The 26985-nt window shown below is 43.6% G+C and overlaps 1 protein-coding gene across 1 annotated transcript in view; it reads right to left on the bottom strand.

Annotated features, from left to right (window-relative positions):
- LOC139754259 (neuroligin-4, X-linked-like) overlaps positions 1–25849 on the bottom strand; it is a 247558-nt gene extending 221709 nt beyond the window's left edge. The window contains exon 1 of the mRNA XM_071671611.1: positions 22986–25849. Coding sequence (XP_071527712.1) covers positions 22986–23451 — 466 coding nt within the window. The 5' untranslated portion in view covers positions 23452–25849. The remainder of the gene's footprint in view (positions 1–22985) is intronic.
- Between the last annotated feature and the right edge of the window lie 1136 nt (positions 25850–26985).

Genomic DNA, 26985 nt, shown 5'->3' with positions numbered 1-26985 from the left:
ATGTCTGGGGTAGATTAATGACAGGGTGTGTTGATGTCTGGGGTAGATTGATGACTGGGTGTGTTGATGTCGGGGTAAATTGATGACTGGGTGTGTTGATGTCGGGGTAGATTGATGACTGGGTGTGTTGATGTCGGGGTAGATTGATGACTGGGTGTGTTGATGTCGGGGTAGATTGATGACTGGGTGTGTTGATGTCTGGGGTAGATTAGTGACTGGGTGTGGTGATGTCTGGGGTAGATTAATGACTGGGTGTGTTGATGTCTGGGGTAGATTGATGAGTGGGTGTGGTGATGTCTGGGGTAGATTGATGACTGTGATGATGTCTAAGGTAGATCGATGACTGGGATGTCTGGGGGGGGGGGGATGGATGCTGTTGATGTCTACATATAGCAATGTTTAGGGTGTGTTGATTTCCAATATGTTGATCTCTGGGGTATGTTGATGTTTGGGTTATATTGATATGTCTACGTATGTTGATGTCTGCGTCTGTTGATGTCTGGATTATGGTAATGGATGGGTGACGTCGATGGACGAGCTGTATTGACATCTTGGTTGTACTGACGTGTGAGACTGGCTAGCTTCCTTCTCCCTGAGCGTCGACTCGTCCCCTCCCTCCCTTTCGCACCATCCCTCTTCCCTACAACCCCCCGCGCCCTTGCCAGCCTGGCCTCTCCCTCCCTCACACTCCGTCTCCACCAGACTCCCTCTGTCGAGGGAGGGAGTGGAAGTGTCACCCACGGCTCCTCAGTGCCTGACTTGTATATATGCAACACTTGGCGCGCCTCTGCTGCTACTGCTTGATGATGTTAGCGTTGATGTTGTCTGCTGATGAGGTATTGACTGATGCTCTCCATGATGTCTGTGTGTTGATGATGATGATGATGATGATGTCTGTGTGTTGATGATGATGATGATGATGATGTTGATGTGGTTGTTGTTGATGTGTTGTTGATGATGTTGTGGTTGTTGTTGATGATGTTGTGGTTGTTGTTGATGTGTTGTTGATGTTGCTGGTGATACTGGGGATGTTGTTGATGTTGCTGATGATGAAATGGTTGTTGTTGATGATGTAGCTGGCATTGCTGATGATGATGATGAAGTTGTTGTTGTTGATGCTGGTGATGTTGATGTTGAGGTTATTGTTTGATGTTGATAACGATGTGGATTTTGTTGTAGTTGATGATGATGATGTTGATGATGATGCGTAGGCTTTTATTCATGTTGTTGATGATGATGTGGTTATTGTTGTTGTTGATGTTGATGATGTTGATGATACTGTGGTTCTCCCTGTTGCTGATTATTATTCTGCTGTTGTTGTAGCTGCTAACGATGATGTGGTTGTTTCTGATGATGGTTCCGTGGTTGTTATTGCTGCTCTGATGACTCTGTGGTTGTTGGGGTTGTTGATGATGTGGTTGTTGTTATTTTTGCGCTTGTTAATGTTGCTTGTGTTGCTTCAGTTCCTGTTGATGTTGTTTGTGTTGCTTCAGTTCCTGTTGATGTTGTTTGCGTTGCTTCTGCTTCTGTTGTCGTTGTTTGTGTTGCTTCAGCTCCTGTTGTCGTTGTTTGTTTTGCTTCAGCTGCTGTTGATGTTGTTTGAGCTATTTTGTGTTCTGGTTGACGCTGTTTCTGATCATGGTGATGTCACTTGTGTTGCTTCTGCTTATGATGATGTTGCTTGTGCTGCCTCTGGTGTTGCTGATGTTATTTGTGTTATTTCCGTTTTTGATGATGTTTCTGCTCTTGATGATGTTCCGTGTTTTGCTCCTGTTGATGTTGCTCATGCTGTTTCTGCTCCTGTTGTTGTTACTTCGCTCCTGCTGATGCTCCTTGTGTTGCTTCTGCTTCTGTAGATGTTGCTTGCGTTACTTCTGCTTCAGTCGATGTTGCTTGTGTTGCTTCTGCTCCTGAAGATGTTGCTTGTGTTGCTTCTGCTCCTATAGATGTTGCTTGCGTTACTTCTGCTTCAGTCGATGTTGCTTGTGTTGCTTCTGCTCCTATAGATGTTGCTTGCGTTACTTCTGCTTCAGTCGATGTTGCTTGTGTTGCTTCTGCGTCTGTAGATGTTGCTTGCGTTACTTCTGCTTCAGTCGATGTTGCTTGTGTTGCTTCTGCTCCTGTAAATGTTGCTTGTGTTGCTTTTGCTCCTGTAGATGTTGCTTGCGTTACTTCTGCTTCAGTCGATGTTGTTTGTGTTGCTTCTGCTCCTATATATGTTGCTTGCGTTACTTCTGCTTCAGTCGATGTTGCTTGTGTTGCTTCTGCGTCTGTAGATGTTGCTTGCGTTACTTCTGCTTCAGTCGATGTTGCTTGTGTTGCTCCTGCTCCTGTAGATGTTGCTTGTGTTGCTTCTGCTCCTGTAGATGTTGCTTGCGTTACTTCTGCTTCAGTCGATGTTGTTTGTGTTGCTTCTGCTCCTGAAGATGTTGCTTGCGTTGCTTCTGCTCCTGAAGATGTTGCTTGTGTTGCTCCTTCCCGTATTGATGTCGTCTGCGTTGCCTCTGCTTCCTTGAGCTGTCGTTTCTTCTGTTTCTTTCCTCATCTCTGCTGGTCTTGATCCTTCTGTTTCCTCCTCTTGTTGGCCCCTCTGCTGTTACTGCTACTTCCACCGTAATCTCTTTGACTTGTTCCCCTTCTTCCCACTGTATAAACGAACAGTCTTTAATCCATGTTGCTTCTCTCTCGCTTATGTTGCTGTTTTCTTTTTTTTTTTTATCCACATTTCATAAACACGTTCATGTTCCACAATTCATAAACACGTTCATGTTCCACGTTTCATACACACATTCTTGTTCCACATTTCATACACACATTCCTCTTCCACATATCATACACACATTCTTGTTCCACATTTCATACACACGTCCATGTTCCACATTTCATACACACATTCTTCTTCCACATTTCATACACACATTCTTGTTCCACATTTCATACACACGTCCATGTTCTACATTTCATACACACATTCTTGTTCCACATTTCATACACACATTCATGTTCCACATTTCATACACACATTCTTGTTCCACATTTCATACACACGTCCATGTTCCACATTTCATACACACATTCTTGTTCCACATTTCATACACACGTCCATGTTCCACATTTCATACACACATTCTTGTTCCACATTTCATACACACGTTCATGTTCCACGTTTCATACACACGTTCTCCTAAGTCCAGCACACAACACACCTCATCGAAGTTCACCCTTCGTTTGGAACGTGAACACATTATCATTGCAGAGAACAACCTCAGGGGGAATTATTGGAAGATACAACAGACAGGCGTTCCCTCGGTGGCGAACTTTGGCACCTACGCTGCCAATGCCAAGAGCCAGGTGCCAAAAGCCAGGTGAGAGAGAGAGAGAGAGAGAGAGAGAGAGAGAGAGAGAGAGAGAGAGAGAGAGAGAGAGAGAGAGAGAGAGCTGCGTGCCATGGACGTTCATTAGCGATATCTCAGCCCCCCTCTGCCCCCCGCCCCACACACACACACACACACACACACACACACACACACACACACACACACTCATATACTTCCCGTGCGGGCGCGTGAATACTATACTACAGGTCAGACGGAGGTTGCACAGGCGTCGGTGGGAGTTGCACACGGGTCTGGATAGGTGTACACCCAGGTCAGATAAGGTTGCACACAGGTCGTGTGGAGGTTGCATACAGGCTGGGTTAAAGATGTACACAGGTCGGGCTGAGGTTGCACACAGGTGAGGTGGAGGTTGCACACAGGTCGGGCTGAGGTTGCACACAGGTGAGGTGGAGGTTGCACACAGGTTGGGCTGAGGTTGCACACAGGTGAGGTGGAGGTTGCACACAGGTGAGGTGGAGGTTGCACACAGGTCGGGCTGAGGTTGTACACAGGTGAGGTGGAGGTTTGAGGATGCATTTGAGTTGCATTCTTGAAGACAGATGATAAACATCCACCCCGAAGTTCTCTGTGTATTGACTGGTGGCAGTTGAATGAAAGACATACTTGTGGGACGCACTCTTTTAGAGGAGTTAGAGTGTGTGTGTGTGTGTGTGTGTGTGTGTGTGTGTGTGTGTGTGTGTGTGTGTGTGTGTGTGTACCCGAGAACACACTCATGATGGGATGGGCTACGGACGCACCTTGCCGTTAGTAAACGCAGGTAACGCAACCCTGAGGGAAGTAAGAAGCAACGAGCCTCGGGTAAATGGATCCAAGAGCAACACTCTGCGGGGGGGAGGACGCACTCTTATAGGCAATGAGCCCAGAAAACGCACTTGTCCGGGGTGGGTGAGGGGGGTCCTCAGCAGTAGACTTATGGCAGGACATTGGAATGCACTCGAGGTTAGGGTGTATCATATATATATATATATATATATATATATATATATATATATATATATATATATATATATATATATATATCCCCTATCCCTGGGGATAGGGGAAAAAGAATACTTCCCACGTATTCCCTGCGTGTCGTAGAAGGCGACTAAAAGGGAAGGGAGCGGGGGCTGGAAATCCTCTTTTCTCTTTTTTTTTTTCTTTTTAAATTTTCCAAAAGAAGGAACAGAGAAGGGGGCCAGGTGAGGATATTCCCTCAAAGGCCCAGTCCTCTGTTCTTAACGCTACCTCGCTATCGCGGGAAATGGCGAATAGTATGAAAGATATATATTTATATATATAAAGGGTCTCTGTGGTATAGTAGTTAGCCCTTCTGACCGAAACTACTTGAACATAATGCTTTCACCAATCAGAACACTTGTAAACAAAGAGTTTACATCGAAGTTCAAGAATTTTTGCGTATGTTTTGCAAAAGTGGGCAAGGCTTTGAAGGAGAGGCAAAATGTAGGACGAAGTAATATGAAATGTAAAGATGGGACTCGACTGAACCTATGAAAAAACCTCTCGTAACTCTCATCCAGCGCTGAGATTTGCCTTGTTCTTAACTCAGTTGCGGGAATATGTCATTGTTATCGTCATCGTCTACGTAGTCCACGAGGTGTGGCTGTTGTAGATACGGTCGGTTTTAAAAGAAAAGGTATATGGAAGTCATCTGATGTGGAAGTCTGTTGTGCCGTTCTTTTAAGTTATTCATGTTTTCAAGTCTTTTGCTTTCCAAAAAACGGTCTGAACGAACAATATTATGAATGTCCACATTGATGGATACAATATTCCACTGAACGCACCCTTTGTTTACGTAGGCTGCACCAAGTGGACGGAAGCAGAGCATTTATATTTCTAATATGACAGTGAAAATAGTGTAAAAGTCCGCTTGTGGTGAAGGTTGATGGGGGTTTTCCAAAGATTCTGTTGATCTTCAGTCATGTCTTCTTTCCTAGTTTTACGTCAACCATATATCATCTCTCTTGACCAGCGCCCTGCCCTCTTTCGACTTACTGATTGTCGTAAGGAGAGGAAAACGAACGTAGACTGTCATCCGATGGTGCTGTCGTATATTACCATGTACAAACCAGCGTTTAAGAACATAATCGTCGATGCATACTGGTGTCGCGTCCGTTAGAAAGAAGAGCGCTTTCATCCCTTCACCAAACGTAGATGTGAGTACAGTGAATGTGATTCTTTAATGTGACCAGTAATTCCTTGTTGTTATTATCATCAGTATCTGTTCACATGATCTACGATGAACCGACGAAGACTGATATCCCGAAGTCGTCTTCTTCTCTTTGCAGTCACTTCGAGAACTGCAGACGAAGAACTGAATCGATTAATTAACGTGATTATTTGGCTATTCCAAAAAATTGCTTCAGAGTTAAAATCATGTTTCATTTTCTTGGTGAACAATGTCTATTATGAACTCAAGAATTACCTGAGGATTTGATGGACACATTTGACCTGATATTTATCACATTCCAAATGTTTCGTCATGTCTGATGTCTTTCAGCAAAGACTGTACCACTGAGGACAACGGTACAGTTCTTGATTTCGAAGGTACAACACCGTCGTGTTCAAGGGTCTCGCTCCAGTGCTATCAAGGGATGCACACAAATTGTTTTAAGTCTTCTATTTGCCCTTGAAATTTTTTTTTTCTATTCATGAGGAAATTTTTGGTTTTCATGTTGGTATAGAAGACCAGCCATTATCTTGATAGTCATGGAATTACAATATGAAATATGAACATCTTAACGTAATATAGTACTCGACACAGCTATACTGTATATGGTATGTTACGTGCAGATAAATGACGTATTGCTTTGCGTAAACTCGAACAAGATCCAACATAGTTCGTGGCGCAACGACTCTTATAAAAGAATCCAAACAGCGACAGACCACTAGATCCTCTCGACACTGTTTGTGACGTAGCGGAAGAGATCAGAAGCCCAGAGATATGTGTAGTAAGATTAGAAAAGCATATAGATGATTTACTTAAAGAGAAATACCTGTAACTAATGTCAGTCGTGGACTTAAAGCGAAGTATTTATTTCGTCTAATTTTAAACGTGTCTATGACGTTGCTTTCAACTGCTCTAATTGGTAAATCATATACCATATGTTTACGACTGTGCTGTAGAAGAGATGGCAATTTTTCCTTAGTCGAAGGAAAATGTTTTCCCACAATTTTGCAACCACACTGCTTTTAGTGAGATCAGACATAGGGAGCTTCTTAGATGAGATCATGAAAGCTTTTGATGATTTTGAATCTCTTTATCAAAGCCCTTTTCTAACTTTAGTAAGCTTAAGTCACAGAATTTGTTTCTCAGTTTGGGAATTATCTTTGTTGCTCACCGCTGTGCTCTCTCTATTCTAAGTCTATTTTTCTTTCAAATTGGGTGACTAAAACTGGGTATCCAAGATGTTATCAGAGAAGTAAATTATAAAAAATGAGAATTAGATTCTTAGGTTCGTATTTGAAGGCTCTTCCATTAAGTCAAAGAATTCTGTTCGTTATTTGCACTGTTTTTTTGGAAATGCTTACTTTTCATTAGGTCATCAGAGATCATTACACTTCAAAACCTTCCTTATTTGCCTTTTGATCGAAGGATAAACGAAAGGGCTGGGAATCACTGTTCCCCAAGCCAGATCATCAGACATCCCTTGTATGTTGTACGCAGAGAATCAACTCGATAAACGTGTGAACGTAAGGTTAATGGAAATAAAAGATACATATCATCACCAGAATACCCCTGTGGTAGATTATAGCCTGCCATATGACGCTCAAGTGCGAGAACCGAAGTGCGAGAACCCATGAGTGAGAACCCAAGTGCGAAAACCCATGTGCGAGAACCCATGTGCGAGAACCCAAGCGCGAGAACCCAAGCGCGAGAACCCAAGCGCGAGAACCCAAGTGCGAAGAACCCATGAGCAAGACCCCAAGTGCGAGAACCCATGTACGAGAACCCAAGTGCGAGAACCCATGAGCGAGAACCCATGAGCGAGAAGTCATGTACGAGAACCCATGAGCGAGAACCCAAGAGCAAGAACCCAAATGCGAGAACCCATGTGCAAGAACCTCTGACCAAGCCCCAAAGGTGGCATCAGTTCTCCTGCCTAGGAGTATGTAACATGTTACCTCAACCTTCCAGGATAATTGAAGCAACGAGAAGCAAGTATAGTCCTAAGATTATCTTGAGCATATAAGAAAAGTGTTCAGGTTTCTTCTCTTTTTTTTCCATTAGATATAATACCTTGACATTGTCGTCCAGACGACCTTGAGAATCGATAGGTCTGAAGCCGAAGAAGCCAAACATCCTCTAACGCACTTTTTATTTATTTTTTTTTTTTTTTTAGCATTGATCGACTGTTTTCAGAACCAACTGTTGCAAATGGACGTCACGCGGTGAGCAGTGATATCCTCTGCCAACTGTATATTCGGAAGTGTATTAAAAGATACTTCATATTTGGGTAAGGTAAACAACTGGATATTCTTAGAACAGCAGTTCTGAGCTTGCGGTTCCTTTACTGTTGATATAGACGCACTGCATACAAGGGTTGTGGTGGCTACGGGTGTGGGCCGCATGTGAATATTGCCTAGCGGGAAGTAAGCTTAAAGATTCTACGTGTTAGATGGACTTGGGAGTAGACATCGCCCCTAACCTGTCGCCAGAGTCCCATATCAGGAGAGTAAGCTGAGGATACAAACTGTCTACTGGCAAATATCAGAATAGCTTTCAACTTTATGGATGAAGAAATGAATAGCAAGCTATTCCTGTCATACATAAGGCCAGAACTAGAACATGCTTCTCAGGTTTGGTCGCTGCACCTAAAGAAGCACAAAGAACTCCTAGAGAAGGTCCAGAGGAGAGCAACAAAGATGCCACCAGAATAATGAGAGCTGAGCTACAGGGGAAGTCTGGAGGCTTTAGATTTTTCCACCTTGGAGGCTGTTACATTGTGGGGTGACCTGTTCACACCCATTAAGTTTTTCAAAGAGATCGAATAAGTGGACAGTGGACAGAATTTTGAGAGGCATAGGATTAAAGAAACCAGAGGACATAACCATGAAATTAAGTAAGAAACTTTTAAATAAGGACGTAAAGAAATACTTTTATAGTTTGAGTCTGGTAGATGACTGGAACATTGACTGTGGACATGGTTTATACAGGCAGCATACATATTTTTAAGAGGTTGTATGACGGTAGAGAATACTCAATAGATGGGCCCTTACGAGTGTGGAACTCCCTCCCCGTACAATACACACAAGCAATCACAAAAAGTAATTATAGGCTTCCGTGGTACAGTGGTCAGTGACGCTGACCACGGTTCACGCACGGGTCCGCCCAGTCTTGAATGCTGGGCGTTGCAGCTGGTCGACAGAAAACCTAGCTGTTTATCCTTCCTTTTGGCTGGTCGATAAGTGAGTACCTGGTTTAGGCTGGCGTGTGTGTGTGTGTGTGTGTGTGTGTGTGTGTGTGTGTGTGTCCAACAGTAAAAACATGTTGTGTAAGTAAAAGAAATGGCCAACACGAGTGTAAAACTCTCTCTCAACAACACGCAAATAGTAATCAAAAATAGTAAGCACACACACACCTGGGGCCCCACGAGTGTAGAACCCCTTCCCCCGTACAGTGTAGAGAGGATATTTCTCCCTTCAAATAAGTGAACCAACATGGACGCCCAAGTTGGCCAGACATAAGGACGATGGAATTCACCCCGACTATATGTAATGATAATGGGTCTCTGTGAAATAAGGCCTCAGTATGAAAGTCGTCTAGCAAGAAATAAGAAATCTGATTATGTGTAAGAGAGGCTTGGGAATCTACGTATATTGCCCCTACGCTGTTGACAGAGTCTCATCCTATGGGTATAGTTAGGAAGATTAAGTTTCTGCTTGCAAAATAGAAGAAACTTATGCTTGGTTAGATAGTTAGGGAAATATTCTGCAGGCAGCTCACGTCCTACATAAGGCCAAAAACTAGAATATTGTTCTCAAGTTTGGTCATCCCACCAACAGAAGCACATAGAGCTAATAGAGAAGGTCCAGAGGAAGGCATCAAAGGTTGGATCAAAATTACGAGTAATGAATCGCGAGGAAAGGCTAGGGGACTTGAATTAGCCCACCATGGAAGAGAGACGAGTGAGGGGTGACCTGACAAAAACTTTTAAGATCTTAAACCAGGGTTATGACGTAGATAAATGGGTACCTGGTTTCGGCTAGCGTTTGTGTATGTGTTCACGTGGGAGTAAAGACGTGGCACTTATGTACACGGTTAAGAGCAACGCTAATGTAAAACTTTCTCTGCGTAATACAGAAACGGTGATCACACACACACACACACACACACACTCTCTCTCTCTCTCTCTCTCTCTCTCTCTCTCTCTCTCTCTCTCTCTCTCTCTCTCTCTCTCTCTCTCTCTCATGCAAAGAAGATACATTCACCATCTAGTTCAGGTATGACCAGTCATTGACAACCGCCGAGTATGTAATATAAACATTCCTAAAGAGGAGATCTCCAGCGATGCTCAAGGCCCACACCTCAAAGGCCGAGATTTTGCGTGAGCTTATAAACCGATAAACAAATCTACTCCAAAAATAGGAACTGAATTAGTGGATGAGGAATGAAAGGGTAACAATACAGTATATATATCTGTTTGTTTTAGGATCCTTGGCCATAAGATCAAGGAGTTAAGCAAGCAGACGGGCGCTCCGCATTACTACATTGGTAATGTTCGTAGTATTGGTGATGTGAATGAAGTACATTTCTTCCCAACTGCTGATGACTGCGAGTGGAAAAGCGACATCATAATCATCATGATCGTCATCATCATCATCATCATTTTCTTCTTCTTCTTCTTCTTCGTCTTCTTCTTCTTCTTCTTCTTCTTCTTCTTCTTCTTCTTCTTCTTCTTCTTCTTCTTCTTCTTCTTCTTTTTCTTCTTCTTCTTCCTGATCTTTCTTTTGTCTTCCTTTCTCCCTCCTCCTCCTCCTCCTCTTCTTCTTTTTCTTCTTCTTTCTTTTTTCTTCTTCTTAATCTCCTCCTCCTCCTCCTTCTACTTCTCCTTCTTCTTCTTCTTCTTCTTCTTCTTCTTCTTCTTCTTCTCACTGCGTTTCAGCGAATATACTCAAGCCACAGAGGCATCACCATAGTGCCAAACCGATGATTAGTAAGTTAAATCATCTTGAACAAAGATATTATCTGCAAGTCCAAAGCACCACACCCATCATCAGCACGTCCCAGGCACCACACCCGTTGTTAATTTGCTGTGGATTTTTCCAATCCAGGGTAAACACAGAGACATGGGAGAGAACAGGGAGAGAACGACAAGAATGGACGAGAGGTCGAGAGCTGAAGGATTGTCGGGTGATCGGCAGAGAACTGAAGGGGGACTTGCTTGTGGATAACATAGTTGTGGAAAAGTAGGAGGATGCTTGATAGCCTGTGAGGAGGTTATGTGTAGTTATAATCACAACTGTGGTAGAAACAGGGCAGTAAAGTAGGCGGCGGAGTTTGGGGTGACCACAAGAGTTTCCCATATTTGATGGGACAAATCCCCTCTTTATACTGTATGGGGGAGAGGGTTCTACACTCCTGGGTCCCCAGGTGTATGTGCTTCCTATGTTTGATTACTAATTGTGTGTTACTGGGAGAGAGAATCTCACACTCGTGTTGTCCCATCTCTTTTGCGGGCCATGCCAGATTCTGTCTATCGTTCTGAAAAACACCAGAAAAGAAACATCCTTCAGCCTGGACAGCGATGCTCGTGTTAGGTTCGCCCTCACCTCACCTCGCCAGGACTCACCATCAGCTCCTGCCGATGCTGCTGCTGTTGCTGGTGCTGCTCTTGCTGGGACCTGCCAAGCTGGCATCACATCTCAGTCTCTGCCACACAGGAGGAGTGAACGAACACCTCGGCCAGTGAGTTAGTTGAGGAGGTGAGCTGTTATTAGCTACCGTACTTTTATCTTAAGTCACTCACTTCAAACACTGCAGTCATCTCGAGTGTCAATGGAGAATAGGGAGCACTCTTGAGTGGTGCGTGAGGCAAGAGAACGTGACTTGCCTGAACTCACTGCAAGACTAAGTCGTGTAGTGTATGCAGGTTTCCTTTACAATTTACTCGGAATATAATAAGTATTTACTCCCTGTCAAAACGATGTATGCTTATTCTTATATCACTTGAAAGGAGTTTGATGTCCACCGCATTACAACACACAAACTTTGCAGCGATCACTCAGGGCATGAACGCCAACGCATGCGCGATAACTAGACAACCTTCCCATTATTCGCTTCCTTTAAACTTTTTTTTCTAGTTTTTACGACGTAGTCTCTTGTCGCGGAAAGTTCTCAGTGAGGTTAATTCTTGGCGGAGAGAGAAAAAAGATTGTGGTTAGGGTGAAATGAAGGAAAGAGCGAGCGAGAAAAAAGTGTGAAAGGGTGAAAGGTGCAAAAATAAGGTGGCTTACATAAGGAAATAATGCGGGTTCTCAGTAGCTCTGTTTGACAGAGAAAGAGAGTAAGGCTCAACTTTGCTATTCCACGTCTTTTTGTTCCTTTTCCTGGTGGAGACTCCAGCCACGGACAGAAGTCCACATCGAGGCTGGGCCTTAAACCATATGTGAAGAGGCTTAATGAGAGGGAGATGTGAATACGGGCTGTACTTTTCCCTGAACGTTATTTCCGTAAGGTAAATGTTTTCTTAAAGGATAGACCATCCTTGTCATTACAGCCTGACTGAAGAGAGTGAGTGGTTGGTCATTATACAAGTCGCTTGTTCAATTCATCGTTTACATACCTGTAAGTCTCTCTTATTTTCATTTCCCATTCATTTCACAGAACCAATTCTCTCTTAAACTGTTGTCTTACTTATCTATAAACTCCCTCTTCACTATGTTTTCTTCCCGTTATGATCTCTCACAAATGCACTGTTTTTGCATCGATGCTGCTCCAAGCCCTCCCTACTACCATCTAACTCATAGAGATCACACTTCGCGAAGTCTGGAGCCTCTCAGTGCTCCTATCCCTCACAGATCCCACTTTTTTCTGTGTTAACTGAGACGGCACAGACAACTGAATCCCCTAATCATGGCCACCTCATTGACGCCGTATATATATATATATATATATATATATATATATATATATATATATATATATATATATATATATGCCTAAGCCAGGTACCCAGTTTCTCGACCAACTCCGAGGGAAGGATAAATGGCTGGGTTGACTGTGGACCGACTGCCGCAATCAGGATTCGAAACTATGAGTTCGACTCCTGATAGGCCGTGAATGCGTTGCGGTCACCAGCGCTAACCGGTAAATCACGGAGGCCCTCGAAATTGTATACACTACTAGGCAGCTATCCTTCCGTCACGTTTCGCCACTCAAAACGAAATTCATGATTATTTACTGGCTCACTTTACTCATGAATTCTAGGCTGAAGATTGGCACATAAGCTTGATTCTTGAGTATGATTAGTACTCATAATTGGCGTTGAATTGTGTTTCCAGATGCAGAGCGATAAGAATAAGGACGGGTGAACTTTATAATTAATATCAGTGGATTTCTTAAAATAATTCAGGTCTGTAAGATGCCGCTCACTCGAGCGTCATTGAGGTGATAGCACCGTTTGAATGATACACAACTTCAAACATCTTGTTCACGCCACTGCAGCACCTCAGCCCCCAGCGGTGTAGCTCCCTCTTAAAAAGAGGTAATTCTGATCGCCTCGTAAAGTGAAGAACCTTCGACCCTCATTTTGCTCTCCTAGTCGGCCATAAAACTCCAAATTCCAGGTTGCCGCTTCAGGGCGCGACAGCTCCTTAAGCAGTCCAATAAACCGAGAGCACAGATAAGAAGGATTCAGGTCTTCTTTTCTGCTAAGCCGGTGAATCCAGACTGTATAGGCAGAGTTTTAATGTGTTGGGTAGTCCCCTAAAATCGAATTCCAAATTCAGTCTTTTTGAGGCAGATATATCTGCGATTCACGTTTTGAAAAGTTCTGAAGGATGGTTTATCTGTTGTTGCAATCTGTGGGGAGTTTGTATCATATCTATAGTAATGATTTATTGGTTTAAGCAAGATGACCTTCATTTGGAGTCTCTCGCTTGTCTCTTGTCCTACTCATACAAGCGCCGTACTCGATTAGAATTCCTCACCGCTTTTAGGAGCTTTCCTCCCACACCATACACATTCGTAACGCCATCCACAAAAATCTCTATAAGCCTTGTCATACGCTTCCTGCAGATCTGCACATGCTACATATAAGTCGTTTTCTTTCTCACAAAGACACTTCAAAACAGATACTTAATCCACATATCGTCTGCCACTTCTGAAATCACATTGCACACAGTTTCTCCCCAATCTGATGCTCTGTGCATGCTACCATCCTCTCAATCACCACTCTCTCTCATACAGCATACCAGGTATACTCAACAGACTTATTACCTCTGTTGTTGGTACATTCACTTTGTATCCTTTGTGTTCATTGAGTGACGCCATACATGCATTTCACCATTTCTCTAGCACCTCACCTTGATCTAGCATACATATAAAGTCCTCAGTGGTCAGTGAATGACTCTTTCATCTCCTTTCTTAGAAAATCAGCTGCAATCTCGCCCACACCATCCGCTTTGCTACACTTTATCTTAAGCAAGGTTTTCACCACCTCTTCTCTTTTCACCAAACCACTTGCCAAGCCTCTCTCGATCCACGTACCTTCACGTCCAAAATACAACTTCTGCCACCCAGTCATCTCACATATTTATTATTTCATTTAGATACTTACTCCTTTAATTCTTCATCGTTTCTTTGCCTGTTCCCACTTCCCTTTCTGCTCACTTGGTCCCATTTGTCCGCTTCTCCTCACACTAATACCTTCTTCCAAATCTTTTCTTACTCTCCTTGATGATTGCCGAGAACCTCTCACCCCATCTCTCATTTGCTCACTTATTAGCTCGTGCACTATCCTTTTGACCTCCTGACGCTTTCTCTTTAATATTTCCCAGTCACTCGCACTCTTTCCTTGCAAGTAACACCCGGTGTCCTCTTTTTCTCTTTTTCACTTGCAATGTGCAGTCACTTCCTCATCTCGCCATTCTCTACCCTTCCTCACATGCCCACATTTCATCTCCTGTATGCCGCACACTTTCTCGGAAATGCAAGACTTGCTTCCCTAAATGTCTTTCATTTCACCCAGACACTCTTAGAATCGTTTATTCTCACCAGATCATAATGTGCTTCATTAAGTGTTGACGAATCTAATAATTCATTTGTTTGTCCAGTTATCAGTCTATTGGTTTGCGTCAGTAGCTATTCATCAGCATCATTCCAAACTCTCTTTACCCATATCACCCTCCACAATTGGTTGGAGTGAGAGAGGAGTATGCGGGAGGAGAGCCTCGCCCGAGAATTAAGAAAATAAATATGTTCCCCGAGTTTCCTCGAGTCCCAGCTGTAGCTGAGGAATATAAAGCGAGTTTTTACCTTCTGATTTTTCGAAATTCTGAAGAGAATCGCTTGAGCATCTTCTGAGAAACCTCTTTTCTTAACGTTGCTTAATGGCTATTGGCTGCTCCGTTTTCCCTTCGTTAATGACCTCAGGGGCTTCCCGGTGAGCCATATAGGGCCACATATGGCCAAACACAATGGGGCTGTGACCAGTCAGGCAGCATCACTCCTACGACAGTAATGTGCCTCAGAATTCTGCCGGCATTCCTCACATTCTCCCATCAGCCTGTCTTCCCTCTCCCCCGCTCACGTCTAAGGAGCTCTCTCTCTCTCTCTCTCTCTCTCTCTCTCTCTCTCTCTCTCTCTCTCTCTCTCTCTCTCTCTCTCTCTCTCTCCTCTACGAACGTTTTTGATGACTCTCGTTCGTGACGTTTTACTTTAGCTGAATCATGAGTATTTACAGTCTTAATGATATATATATATATATATATATATATATATATATATATATATATATATATATATATATATATATATATATATATATATATATGTGTGTGTGTGTGTGTGTGTGTGTGTGTGTGTGTGTGTGTGTGTGTGTGTGTGTGTGTAAAACCACAAAGAAACGGAAAATACGCTAATCAAGCGCTTTCGTGTAATTGCATCGTCAGAACTGACTACAGATAGACAGAACCAGTACTGACACTGTAATTATACGAAGCGTTTGACCATATATCATGGTTGAATGCACTTATAGGCTCTCGTTTGAGGGCGTAGTGCCTATAGGGTTGTATAAACAATATAAGACTGATCACTTTGATAATCAGCTTTTTAATGGTAAAAATGTACACTATCATATCCGTGACTTAATAATGTCCCAAGGTTTCGTAGGATAATCACACTTTATAATGTCCCAAGGTGTCCTAAGATAATCATACTTGATAATGTCCCAAGGTGTCCTAAGATAATCATACTTGATAATGTCCCAAGGTGTCCTAAGATAATCATACTCGATTATGTCCCAAGGTGTCCTAAGATAATCATACTCGATAATGTTCCAAGGTGTCCTAAGATAATCACACTATTATCATACTTTACTCTTTTAGATAGTTTGTGAGGTCTGATGTTTGGAGTATCCCATTCTGAGCAATATCCTGTCTCACGCCTCCTCATTTTTTTTTCCTAACCCTCTTGCGGATCCACGTACGCTGTAGTATATCTTGCACTGCGATTCCTATTAACATTCTTACGAGATTGTCTTCCCAATTTCTTCAGCCGGTCATATGTCCTCAAGGCCACTTGTATCCTATTTTGTTTTTTTAACTCGTCTCTCTAATATGCACTGCCAATTTCCCACTCTGTTGATTGTAATGGTGGTATTCCCTTCACCTCGCTAAATGTGCTACTTGTAGGTAGTAATCTTGATGATGTTTTAGGCAGCACAAGGCAATTGTACTTTGAGCAAAGGCAATTGTACTTTGACCAATTGGGTTCTTCATTTTCTCCTTTGGGGCAGGAACATCGGTAAATGAGTTCCTTCAAACCTTTCATAAGAATATATGTCGTACATTCAGTACAACTTGTAAGTACAGAGATTCATGAGTGAGGCTAACCCTGAATTAATGTAGAGGGTGACTTTAAGGTCCTTTTGCAAAAGTCTGTCGCTGTTATCATGATCATCATTACTCACCGTTATCATTATCACTATGTTACTGTCACATGGCACCCGGCCGGGAGCGGTGGAAAGAGGGAGGGGAGGGAGAGAGAGAGAGAGATAGAGGAATGTGGACGGAAAAGGCTAGGGTGGGGGAGATATAGGTAGGGGAGGGGAACTGAGTAATTAGGTGAAGCAAAATTAGTGTGACGGCCGTGTGACGAAAACCAGCGACGTCGAAGTGGAGGGAAATGTGTTACAAAAGTGAAGGAAACTGTGTGGAAATAAGCCTCCGAAATTGTATGTTTGTGGCTTAATTCATGACGGACAATGGGATTAGATGAGGAGATGACATGATAATGCAGGCATATGAATGGGTGGCAATGGCGAGTATGAAGCCGATGAAACCAATGCAGAATCGATTGGGAAAGACGACACTTAAGGGTAATACTGGAATGGAAAATGTCTCATTAAAAGATGACTAGATACAAGATGCTCGAGCGAAATCAATAGAGATAGTATCGTAGCAAATTGTGTGAGAGATAGTTGATGAAAAGACAGTGGTAAGGGGTGTGCGAGATGTAGATATACAGGAGGAAGATTACGATGAAAGACAAGGGGAAGAAGGCAGAAAATATGAATCATATGAGTTATTCAGGGAAGACAGAGATGGCGAGAGATGGGATAGAGAGAAGACAGGGCAAGGGCAGTGGCTACCGCAGACGAGGGGCATTAGTGGAGGTGCGTAAATAGAAGGGGAAAGTTGGGACAGGTAATGAGGAAGAGATTGTAGGAGGAGGTCTGGCAGGGCAGGGAGGGGGTGAGAGTTAGGGCTAAGGTAGAAGAGAGAGAGAGAGAGAGAGAGAGAGAGAGAGAGAGAGAGAGAGAGAGAGAGAGAGGCGACGCTGGCCAGGGTAAGTGAGAGGACGGAAGCGCAGGAGGGGGAGACAGCTGAAGGACGAGGAAGGAGGGGATAGAGGGAGGGAGACAGTGAGGGCGGAGGTCATCACCAGAGACATTGTGGAATGTGTGGTGGAGGTGCGAGGTGTCCCCCACTGGATGACCAACCCGGGCGGCTGACTGCTGGCGATGAGCACCTCAACAGCACCTCCTGGATGGCGGTGATGGGTCAAGAGACGGAGGGACAGAGACCAAGAAATCACCAAGAGACAACTACACCACTTCCTTAACCAACGTACCGCAGTATTAAGGCAACGGAAACGATGACAAAATAAGTAACATTACGAGAATTTCCTTTGATAAGCGGACTCCCTCAGCCACCAACGCTCTTTATGACTTACTACAGTATATCTTCCCTTCCCATAAGGAACGAGAACATGAACACCTATACACAGTTACTTGCTATTGAAGATTCTAAGAATCAGAAGCTACGAAAGAGACTAGAAACCCACATCTAGTAAAGGATGTGGTGCTTCGAATGTCAGTGTATCCCCTGTTCCCATTCAGTTGGCTTCCAGTTCACTAATTCTTATACTGCACAGAGGGTTCAGAATAAGGCGGTGCGACTCGCCACAAATGAAATATATCAATATACTGAAAATAAGGAAAACAAAAGGATCAAAACCGACTGGCTCATATTTGTGAGACGAATACAAAATGCATACATGTTTTTGATCTCTACAACACCACAGCTATGGAACACACACACACACACACACACACACACACACACACACACACACACACACACACACACACAACATCATGAATGGGTATCAGAATCAGGCATTAAAAGTACTAATATCCAACAAAGCATTCACACTCATCAGTAAACCCATACTCTATACATCTGTACACTCTAAAGTTATTATGTTCTGCTTCTCTAACTTTCCGGTCCTACCCCTTTTCTTTTTCCTCTTCAAAACATCCAATTAAGAAAGAGAGAGAGAGGAGGGGAGAAGGGGTCGTGATCTTTGGGACACTGGAGGCCTGGCTTCCTGGGGGAGGTGAGGGAGCGTCTCGGTGGGGGAGTGACAGAGGGGAGGGAAGAATGTTGAGGTCGAAGGAAACTGAGACTAGTGAGGGAGGGGGAGAATGTCGTAGGGAAGCAGAGGGGAGATTCTCAAGCGGAAACAGCGGAGACGAAAATACTGTCGGCGGGAGACAGACGCACGGGGGAATAAGTCATGAGATGGTCGGGAGATGAAAGGCTATTATTGTGGGAGCGCGCAGTGCATGCCTGGCATGTTACTCCTTCCTGCATATGTGCTGCCGCATGATCTTACTTTCTTTTTTTAACATTTGTCATGAAAGTACAGGTTTCTGAGACTCGTTTCTCGTACTGGTTTCTAGTACTGGTTTCTAGTACTCGTTTCTAGTACTGGTTTCTGATACTCGTTTCTCGTACTCGTTTCTAGTACTCGTTTCTAGTTACCGCCTTCTAGTGATGGTTTCTGGTTTCTAGTACTGGTTTCTGGTACTCGTTTTTAGTACTGCTTTCTAGTGATGGTTTCTAGTAACATGAGTCACATGCTCATCTAAATCGTGTATTTTCAGTCTCTTCGTGAGGTACTGGGTGACACTGTCACCGGGTAGCTTGCGGCATTACACACTCGTTGTCGACTCGTAAATGTGGCCAGTGCCGAAGTGACTCCCTGTATAGGAATACTCTTCTCTTCCTTAAGATAACTTGCTTTACAAGGGGTGTGTGTGTGTGTGTGTGTGTGTGTGTGTGTGTGTGTGTGTGTGTGTGTGTGTGTGTTATTATTTGTGATCACTTCTTGTGTGTTACGGGGAGAGAGTATTACACTCATGTTTCCCTGTCTCTTAACCTTGTATAGACGTACTTACCATGTTTGTGACTCCTATTGATACACCCACTCACACACACACACACACACACACACACACACACACACACACACACACACACACACACACACACACACACTAGCCTACGCCAGGTATCCATTTGACCGACCAGCCCCAAGGGGAAGATGAACAGCTAGGTGGACTATCTCCTGTACACACCTTTCACTCAAACATTGGCGTGATGTCAGCGTAGGACACTTGCAGAAACTGCAAGCACATGGCAGGCTAGACATGGCTGCGATTCTGCTTGTATTTACGGCCATAGACCACGGAGTTCGGAGAGCGTCAAGCCGTAGCAGTATACTGAGCTGGAGATCTGTGTGGGGTGTAGTCAAGGCGGGAAGTTACGTGGTGAACAATGCTTGTAGGTTCCTTCTCGGCTTTGCATAGGGCAGGTGACACTGTGGCTGTTGGTAACCTGGTAAAATTGAGTGAAACTGCTGATACACTGAGAGAGTGTTAAGGAAGTGAGAGGCCCAATTGGATCAGAGGGAAAGCGCTCCTGAGAATATATGAAACGATCAAAGGGAGATGTATTTATAGAAGTGAAAGGCGTCTTGAGGTTGCGTGTGTGATGTGCTGTATCATTTTGTGGTGTTCAGGCAGTGAGGACTTTGTATATGAATATAATTATTCGTATCATGTCTTAACATAGATCTTCGTGTTGTAATTATATCCTTGCTTATACAAGATCAACTCCCTACCTTTTCTTGTCTTTCGCAATGACTGTGACCTGGCACATTTTTAAAAGACAGGTTTTTCACTCCCTCCAAAATTCATAAATAGTTTCCCATTTCTCTTCTTTTTTTTTCCTCGTTTCATAATCCTCTCTATATTTCAACCACGGCCCGGCCTTGATGTGGACTTTTATTCGTGACTGGAGCCTCCAACATTAAACCAAAAAGACCCACTCTTGGCCACTGGCGAGCACTGATCGTAAACATCAGTAGGGAGACGACTGTTTCGCAGAGGACTAGTCAACCACCACCACGATTGATATATCTGTACAATCTACTAGAACTAGTTGGTACTACTTCTGTGAGCTCTTACAATAGAAGCCTCAGCTCCCACGTATATTCTAGTACATAGTACCAAACCTCCATTGGGTGTTAAGACCTCGACTATCTTACTCCCCAATCTGCCAACCCTCCCCAGCGGGGAAAGCATCCACTTGACTGGCTTACGTAACGGTGGTTCTTGTCCCCCGGTGAATTTTATGAAGCTGAAAATCCTGATATCTAGGAATATCTCTCCTTGGTGTGGTCACACCAGTGCTACACCAGCAGTAAGCAGGTACAGTCTTATCATGGTTTTTCGTGTTTGTCTCCTTCTTGATTCTAATCTTCGTATGTGAACGTCTTTGAGTCGATGCTTATGTGGGAATCTGTGTTTGTAAGAGGATCTTTGGTGTGGAAAGTTTTGTGTTTGTCTGTGTATTTGTTTTTGTATGTGTATATTTTTGAGTGTAATCGACACGAGTATTTTTCTCTTTATTGTTGTCTGTCTAGCCGATATCTCCATGCTTCATCCTTCCCTTTTTAATCTAGGTTTTTCATGCTCTTTATTCGTTAATAGACTGGTATCATATACGCTCATATGTGTGACTGTAATTACCAATTTGTACTGTACGGGGAGGGAGTTTTACAACCAGTGGGTGCCACATCTCTTGAGAACATTCTCTCCGACATTACAGCATTTCAAACCTCTGTGTAGCACCGCATTTACTACTATATTCACGCAATTTATTCCACTTATCGACTATTCTTATAAGATTATTTCTTGACATCTTCCCTAACAAGCCTCCTCTTAAATTTCAAGTCAAGCTTTTGATTGTTGTATCCTTGTACCTGACGAAGAAGTGTTCACTATCTACATCATCAAGCTGATCTGGAGGAGATGAAGAGGTTGTGATCATATCATCCGCTTACTCTTCTCTCTTCCATGGTGAGCAAATCTAAACCCTCTTAACATTTTCCTGCAACTCGCTTATCTTTGTTCTGGTTAACATCTTCTCTAGTAGATACTTGGGGTTTCTTTAACTGTAGGGACCAAATTTGAGAAGAATATTCGAATTCTGGGCCTAATGGTTGATGTGAATAGGTTGACGAGTATTTCATTATTCTTATAACTGAACGCCATTCTGATATTTGGTGACAGAGACAATGCCAACTTCCAAGGCCCTCTCTCACACACAGAGTCCTGCATGTTAGGTCCTGCTCGATGATATTTGTATTGTGTGTGTGTGTGTGTGTGTGTGTGTGTGTGTGTGTGTGTCTGTGCGCTTGATCTAAAGTCTTTATTTACATTACCCCGAGCCTCCTTTTACCAGGCTTATGCAATTGCAAGGCTGCATTGTTGTCTGTAGCAGGAGTATGATAGGCTATTTTGAAGGGACAAGTTCCTTGATGAGATTGAGCTTTCTTTTTCTTTTTCACTACTGACGATGAGGTAGCCTCAACACGGGTGACTTTTCGCTTGTGGCGTAACTACATGCGATCGGAGTCCGGTAACGCATAGGTTGGTTGGTAGTTTGGGCTTTAGGCCTATCAACTGCCAGGGTCATTCAGGCCGTCAACGTAAGTTACATCCACCAACCGAAGAACCTTCAACACCTTCTTCAGGTGTTAATGATAATTCTAAGACCACCTACGCTCTCACTATGCTGCAATGTGGCCCATCGGTAACGCATATATGTGCAACTTAAAATTCGTATTCTTTCTGTATACGTATCATGCTATGGTATATATAGTTACATGAAGAACAATGACTAGCAGCTCTTTTTTTTTTTTTAAGAAAGTCGTGAGCATCTGTGATTATCACTTGTTGGAAATCTTTCTAACTGTTGTTAGGTTACGGATCCATGGCTTTCAGAGGGGAAGACTGGCTTCTGCAGCTCAGAAACCCTCCAGGACAGTTTCAGGAGTCGATAAAAAGCACTTCTGATGCTACTTAGACGTAGATGGTGAGATCCTGTTACCGCTTGTTGATTTAGCAGAGAATGATTGAAAGTACAAAGTCTAATCCATTCTATTTCTGTCTGATGAGTTTATTACTGTATTATATTCCAAAAGTCTTACGTAAACATGAGTCATTCTTTTAAGATATGAAAAAGTCATTTACTTGAGTTGGTAAATTCAGATTCTTAAGAACGTTCTCTACATTAGCACGATTTTTATCAACCTTTCACAAAACGGAGCCAACTTTAACGTCAATATGTTACTTTACCTCTTCCTTATACATGAGCCAGTACAGGGGATGAATCATGAACGTATCAACTGAGCAGCTCAATCTAACTTCAACACCTTCGATAGCACGATCAATTACGTATGAAACCTCTTCTCTTCGTACTGTCTCAAGTGACCTTCTAATGTATGAGTCTCCAGCAGATATAGCCAAGGTGGTGACGGGTCGCCTCACTGCCGCAGGCGAACCTCACCTCACTCATTACACATCAGGATATGATGTTCGTGACAGGTATGGCATTACAAGCTTGACAACAGATCACATTACTCATGTGAGCCCTTATGAGCGACGAAGATAAACAGCGATAAGTGACAGATGGCCTTCACAGGTCCCGTAACCAAAATATCTAATAAGATTTGACAGTCAGTTTCATGTTACCATTGGCAGCTGTTTGTACCCAGACCACGTTTCTTACCTTTTGTCGGAGTGTAGATGTTGAGGTGGAGACAGTCCTCGCTCTGGTTGGTGAGGAGCGGCAGGAGGCGCTGAAGGTACTTGAATCTGGCCTCTGGCATGCGCTTGAGGGCCTCTCGCTTGTTGGTCAGGTCTGGCAGCTTCTGGGGGCACACCGGGGGCATAGTCTCAGCCCCTCTGATGCCGGACCAATGAGGAGGGGACTTGGGAGGCATAAAGCGCAGATGGCCCACGGGCGCGGCGGCGTAAGGCACACCCAAGAAGACGGCGACGGGCCTAAGGGCGCGGTGGTTTGGCGTGACGATGACTCCCCGCAGGGAACCGTAGTGAGTGGACACCACGTGAGGCAGACTGTGGTAGCCGTCTACGCCCACGGCCACACTCACCACCGCCGCCGCCCACCTCACCACCCGCCATAGGGACGCCCATGTCACCAGGCGAGCCAGCCGCACACCAAACAGCAGCATCGATGAAGCACAATCTATGCACGAGGCAAATTTTCACCGCCTATTTTTCTTGAGGGATCTAGCACTGATACATAGCGACATAAAGTCTTTAGACTCGACTTGGCCGTCTAGTGAGCGAAATTTTCACACCTTAAGAAAAAAAGATAGAAATTTGCACATGTAAAATCACAGTGGGAATGAAACTAATCGGTAGAGTGAACAGCATCATGGAGCAGCTGTTGCCTATTATACCCAAAGTTTGCTTCAGTGGTCATCGTAACACACACACACACTGCACTTGATTTTCAGGGGATGTTTCCTCCCTGCTCTCTATGTCTTAGAGGGAATTTCCCTGGCCTGTGAGAGGAGAGGAAGGTCACCCATTGGGTCTCTTTCGAAAAGAGACGCTTGTTTCGAGTGGCATTCGTCCACTGAACTACTCACACACACCGAAAATTTAGCCTGGAACTCTTCTGGATTAGATTTTTTGAGTAGGCATCAATAAGGAAACGAGACGATATTCTAATGGTAATTCCAGTCTTGTTTTGACACACATAATTTTCGACAATAGAATCTTTAATTCATTGTCTACCACAAAAGCGGTAGACCTCTACTGACTTAATAATTCAAGTTTATTCTAAATTCGCGCATAATATTCATGCTATATTCACTCATAAGTCAGGTATTGCTTCTTTGTCATGATTTCATATGTCCCGGTAACCCAGGCAAATTTATTGTCCACCCTGTGCCCATCCTGTGAGCGGTAGCGCCAGAGGATGACAGAGGCCGTGCATAAGCCCTTACCCATCGAAGACTCTGAAAACTGACCTCCCGACAATGAACGTTCATGATGATGATACAGTTTTAAACGTTCATGATGGGAAACGCTCGCACCAAGTAGACGTCATTGACAGTATCCTGAACGTTCCATATAGACGTAACTGAACCCGAATAAATATGGATGAACTTCACCATTCACTGTTAAAGAAAAAAATTACGAGGGATTAAAGATATAAGTACATTACCAGAGCACCAACTCCAACTGCAAGAATGATGGTAATAATTACTGTGATATTCCCTGGATTCGTCCGACAAAGCCAGAGTCTCTGATCCTCCTACAGACAATTCCAATACGGTCAAGAAACAAAAGAGTGGAAAACTTTGCTGGAATAAGCGATAGAAAACGCGGCCTAAAAGACAAGTGTTGATGAGAAGCAGAGACGAGCATTTCTGTGTACGCCATCTATCGTCTGGATGAAAATCCCGCCAGGAGTTCGTACCTTTTGTATGTATTCATACACTGCAGCACACAATGGTGTACGCATCATCAATCTGTTCCCAGCTGTTGAAGTGGCACATAAATGTACCTTGTTCCAGCGACGGGCAACAGAACTGTGCTGATATACAAGGGGAGGATGAACAGCTGGGATTTGTTGTGAGTCGACTGCCGCGCCCAGGATTCAACCTCGTACCGCTGGCCCGTGATGGGTCATGGTCAGTAACGCTGGCCACTAAGTATGCGTGTATGTTCGTACGTTGGCATAAATGTCATGCACGTATCAGTAAGATGGTGACTTTTGTAAACATAATCTTATGGGAATAACCCACAATCAAATGCATTCCACCTTCAATAGATATATATTCAAGTATATTCGTAGAGAAGCGTAAACAGACATGGAGTAATTCAAAAACGCACTAGTCAATAGATGACAGAAACATGCACGAAATAAAAGCCATGTATCACAGTAACATTTCAGGGCGAAGGAAGATCTCTCACTCTCAGAGATATAAGAATATTCATTACCCGTTTCCGATGTTTGTTCACCTCCGTCTTCTGAGAATGAGGGTCTCATTATTACGGCCAAAACGAGACTGTCGTTTTCGGTTTCAGTGTCTGGTTTCAGGTCTGCTAACACAGACGGGGCAACGCCAATGTAAAAACTCGCCCACCGCAACACACAAATTGTAAACACATACACATACGAGCATAAACCCGAGCGTCCCCACAGGGCTTGGCGCAGGTGTGTTCCCAGCTAATAGGTAGGAAAGCAGGGCGAGGCTTCGGACCTGCATAGCTGCTTCTTTCTAACACACTCTTCTCTCCTCTCTCTTCCCTTCTCTTTCCATTCTTCTCTCATCTCTAACCTTCCTCCTGATTGCCTTCTATTCTCATTGCTTCTCGACTCCCTCCTAACCTTATCTCCAAACTCACCAGTTGCCTAGCTTCTCCTCTCCAAATCTAGCCCTACGATCAGCCTACAATCGGTTACGGTACTCCAAACGTGAATCCCGAGATCGGTTTTGGAGCAGCTGGCGTCACACGTACGGTTGGCAACCTGGCTGTAAGCTTCCCTCTGCCCTCATTCGTCACAGACACAGCCCCGTTAATCTGGCCATTTTTTTTTTTAAGGGGTCTGGGGAAACCTTCGTGGGGGAGGACCACATGTGGAGGTACAGGAAGCGAGGTCAGAGCTAACACGGAGGGGGACATGGCGAAGGAGAGCAGAGGGAGATAGCCATGTAGAAGAAATATAAGATTATATATATATATATATATATATATATATATATATATATATATATATATATATATATATATATATATATATATATATATATATCGAACATCAAATTTATCCATTTTCACTTTATTATCGAAATACACGAGACGTTTCGGTCATAGAAGCACTGCCCATCTTCAGTCAAATTGATTTAGAATGGCACAATACAATATATATAAAGAACACAACAGTATTGGATCACATCTTGAAGAGAGCGATGACGCAGGTAATATCTTGATCTCGGGACCATGTTCCCTCGAAGTTCGTGTTTGGTTACCGCGGTCGGTAAGGATCAGACTTGGTGGGTCGACGGGTAAGGGGTTCCCCCTTAAGTCTCAGCGCTTGGGAAAGGCGCGCAGAAATAGAGACAGTGGGGTCATCTGGGGTGCTGTTGAGAGTAATTGTAGGGCCTTAGCTTGTCCTGTGCCATGATGATTTATGAGTGGGTCATGTCCTCTTATGTCCATGCCTTCTGTTATTTGTCGTCTTGTAAGGGTTGTGGCAATGTATCATTATTACCGTATCATGTTTCACCGAGATGATGGCAAGTAAAATTTATGTTGCTGTTTCATATGGAGTTCGGGACCTCCGTTTTGAAGATGGACTGTTATGTGTTGGCCGAGTGATGCAGTGGTCATACTGATGTAGTTTACGTTGTTTTGAAATTTACAACCTTCGTATGGGCAGGAGTACTTGTAAACTACCTCGGTAGACTGCGGTGGGTTTGTGCTCTGGATGAGTTTGTTTCTCATAATTCAGTCACAAGCTTCCTTGTTTTTGCAGGGAATAGAAATCAGGGGTGTTGCGGGTAACTCTCCTGTCTATCATCTCCTTCAGGATCCGTTCGTCCTTCTGGTGGGCCAAGGAAATTTGGTTTTCATAAAGAAAAATCTACTAAAAACTCCAGATTTTCGTTCGTTGTGGTTCACTAATCGAGTTTAGACGAACACAATCGTGTCTTTAAAAATGGTCTTATTGTTAAGTGAAATTTGCT

The sequence above is a fragment of the Panulirus ornatus genome, chromosome 16, assembly GCF_036320965.1.
Source record: "Panulirus ornatus isolate Po-2019 chromosome 16, ASM3632096v1, whole genome shotgun sequence".
Taxonomy (NCBI): Eukaryota; Metazoa; Arthropoda; class Malacostraca; order Decapoda; family Palinuridae; genus Panulirus; species Panulirus ornatus.
This window is presented reverse-complemented; position numbering and strand designations above follow the sequence as displayed.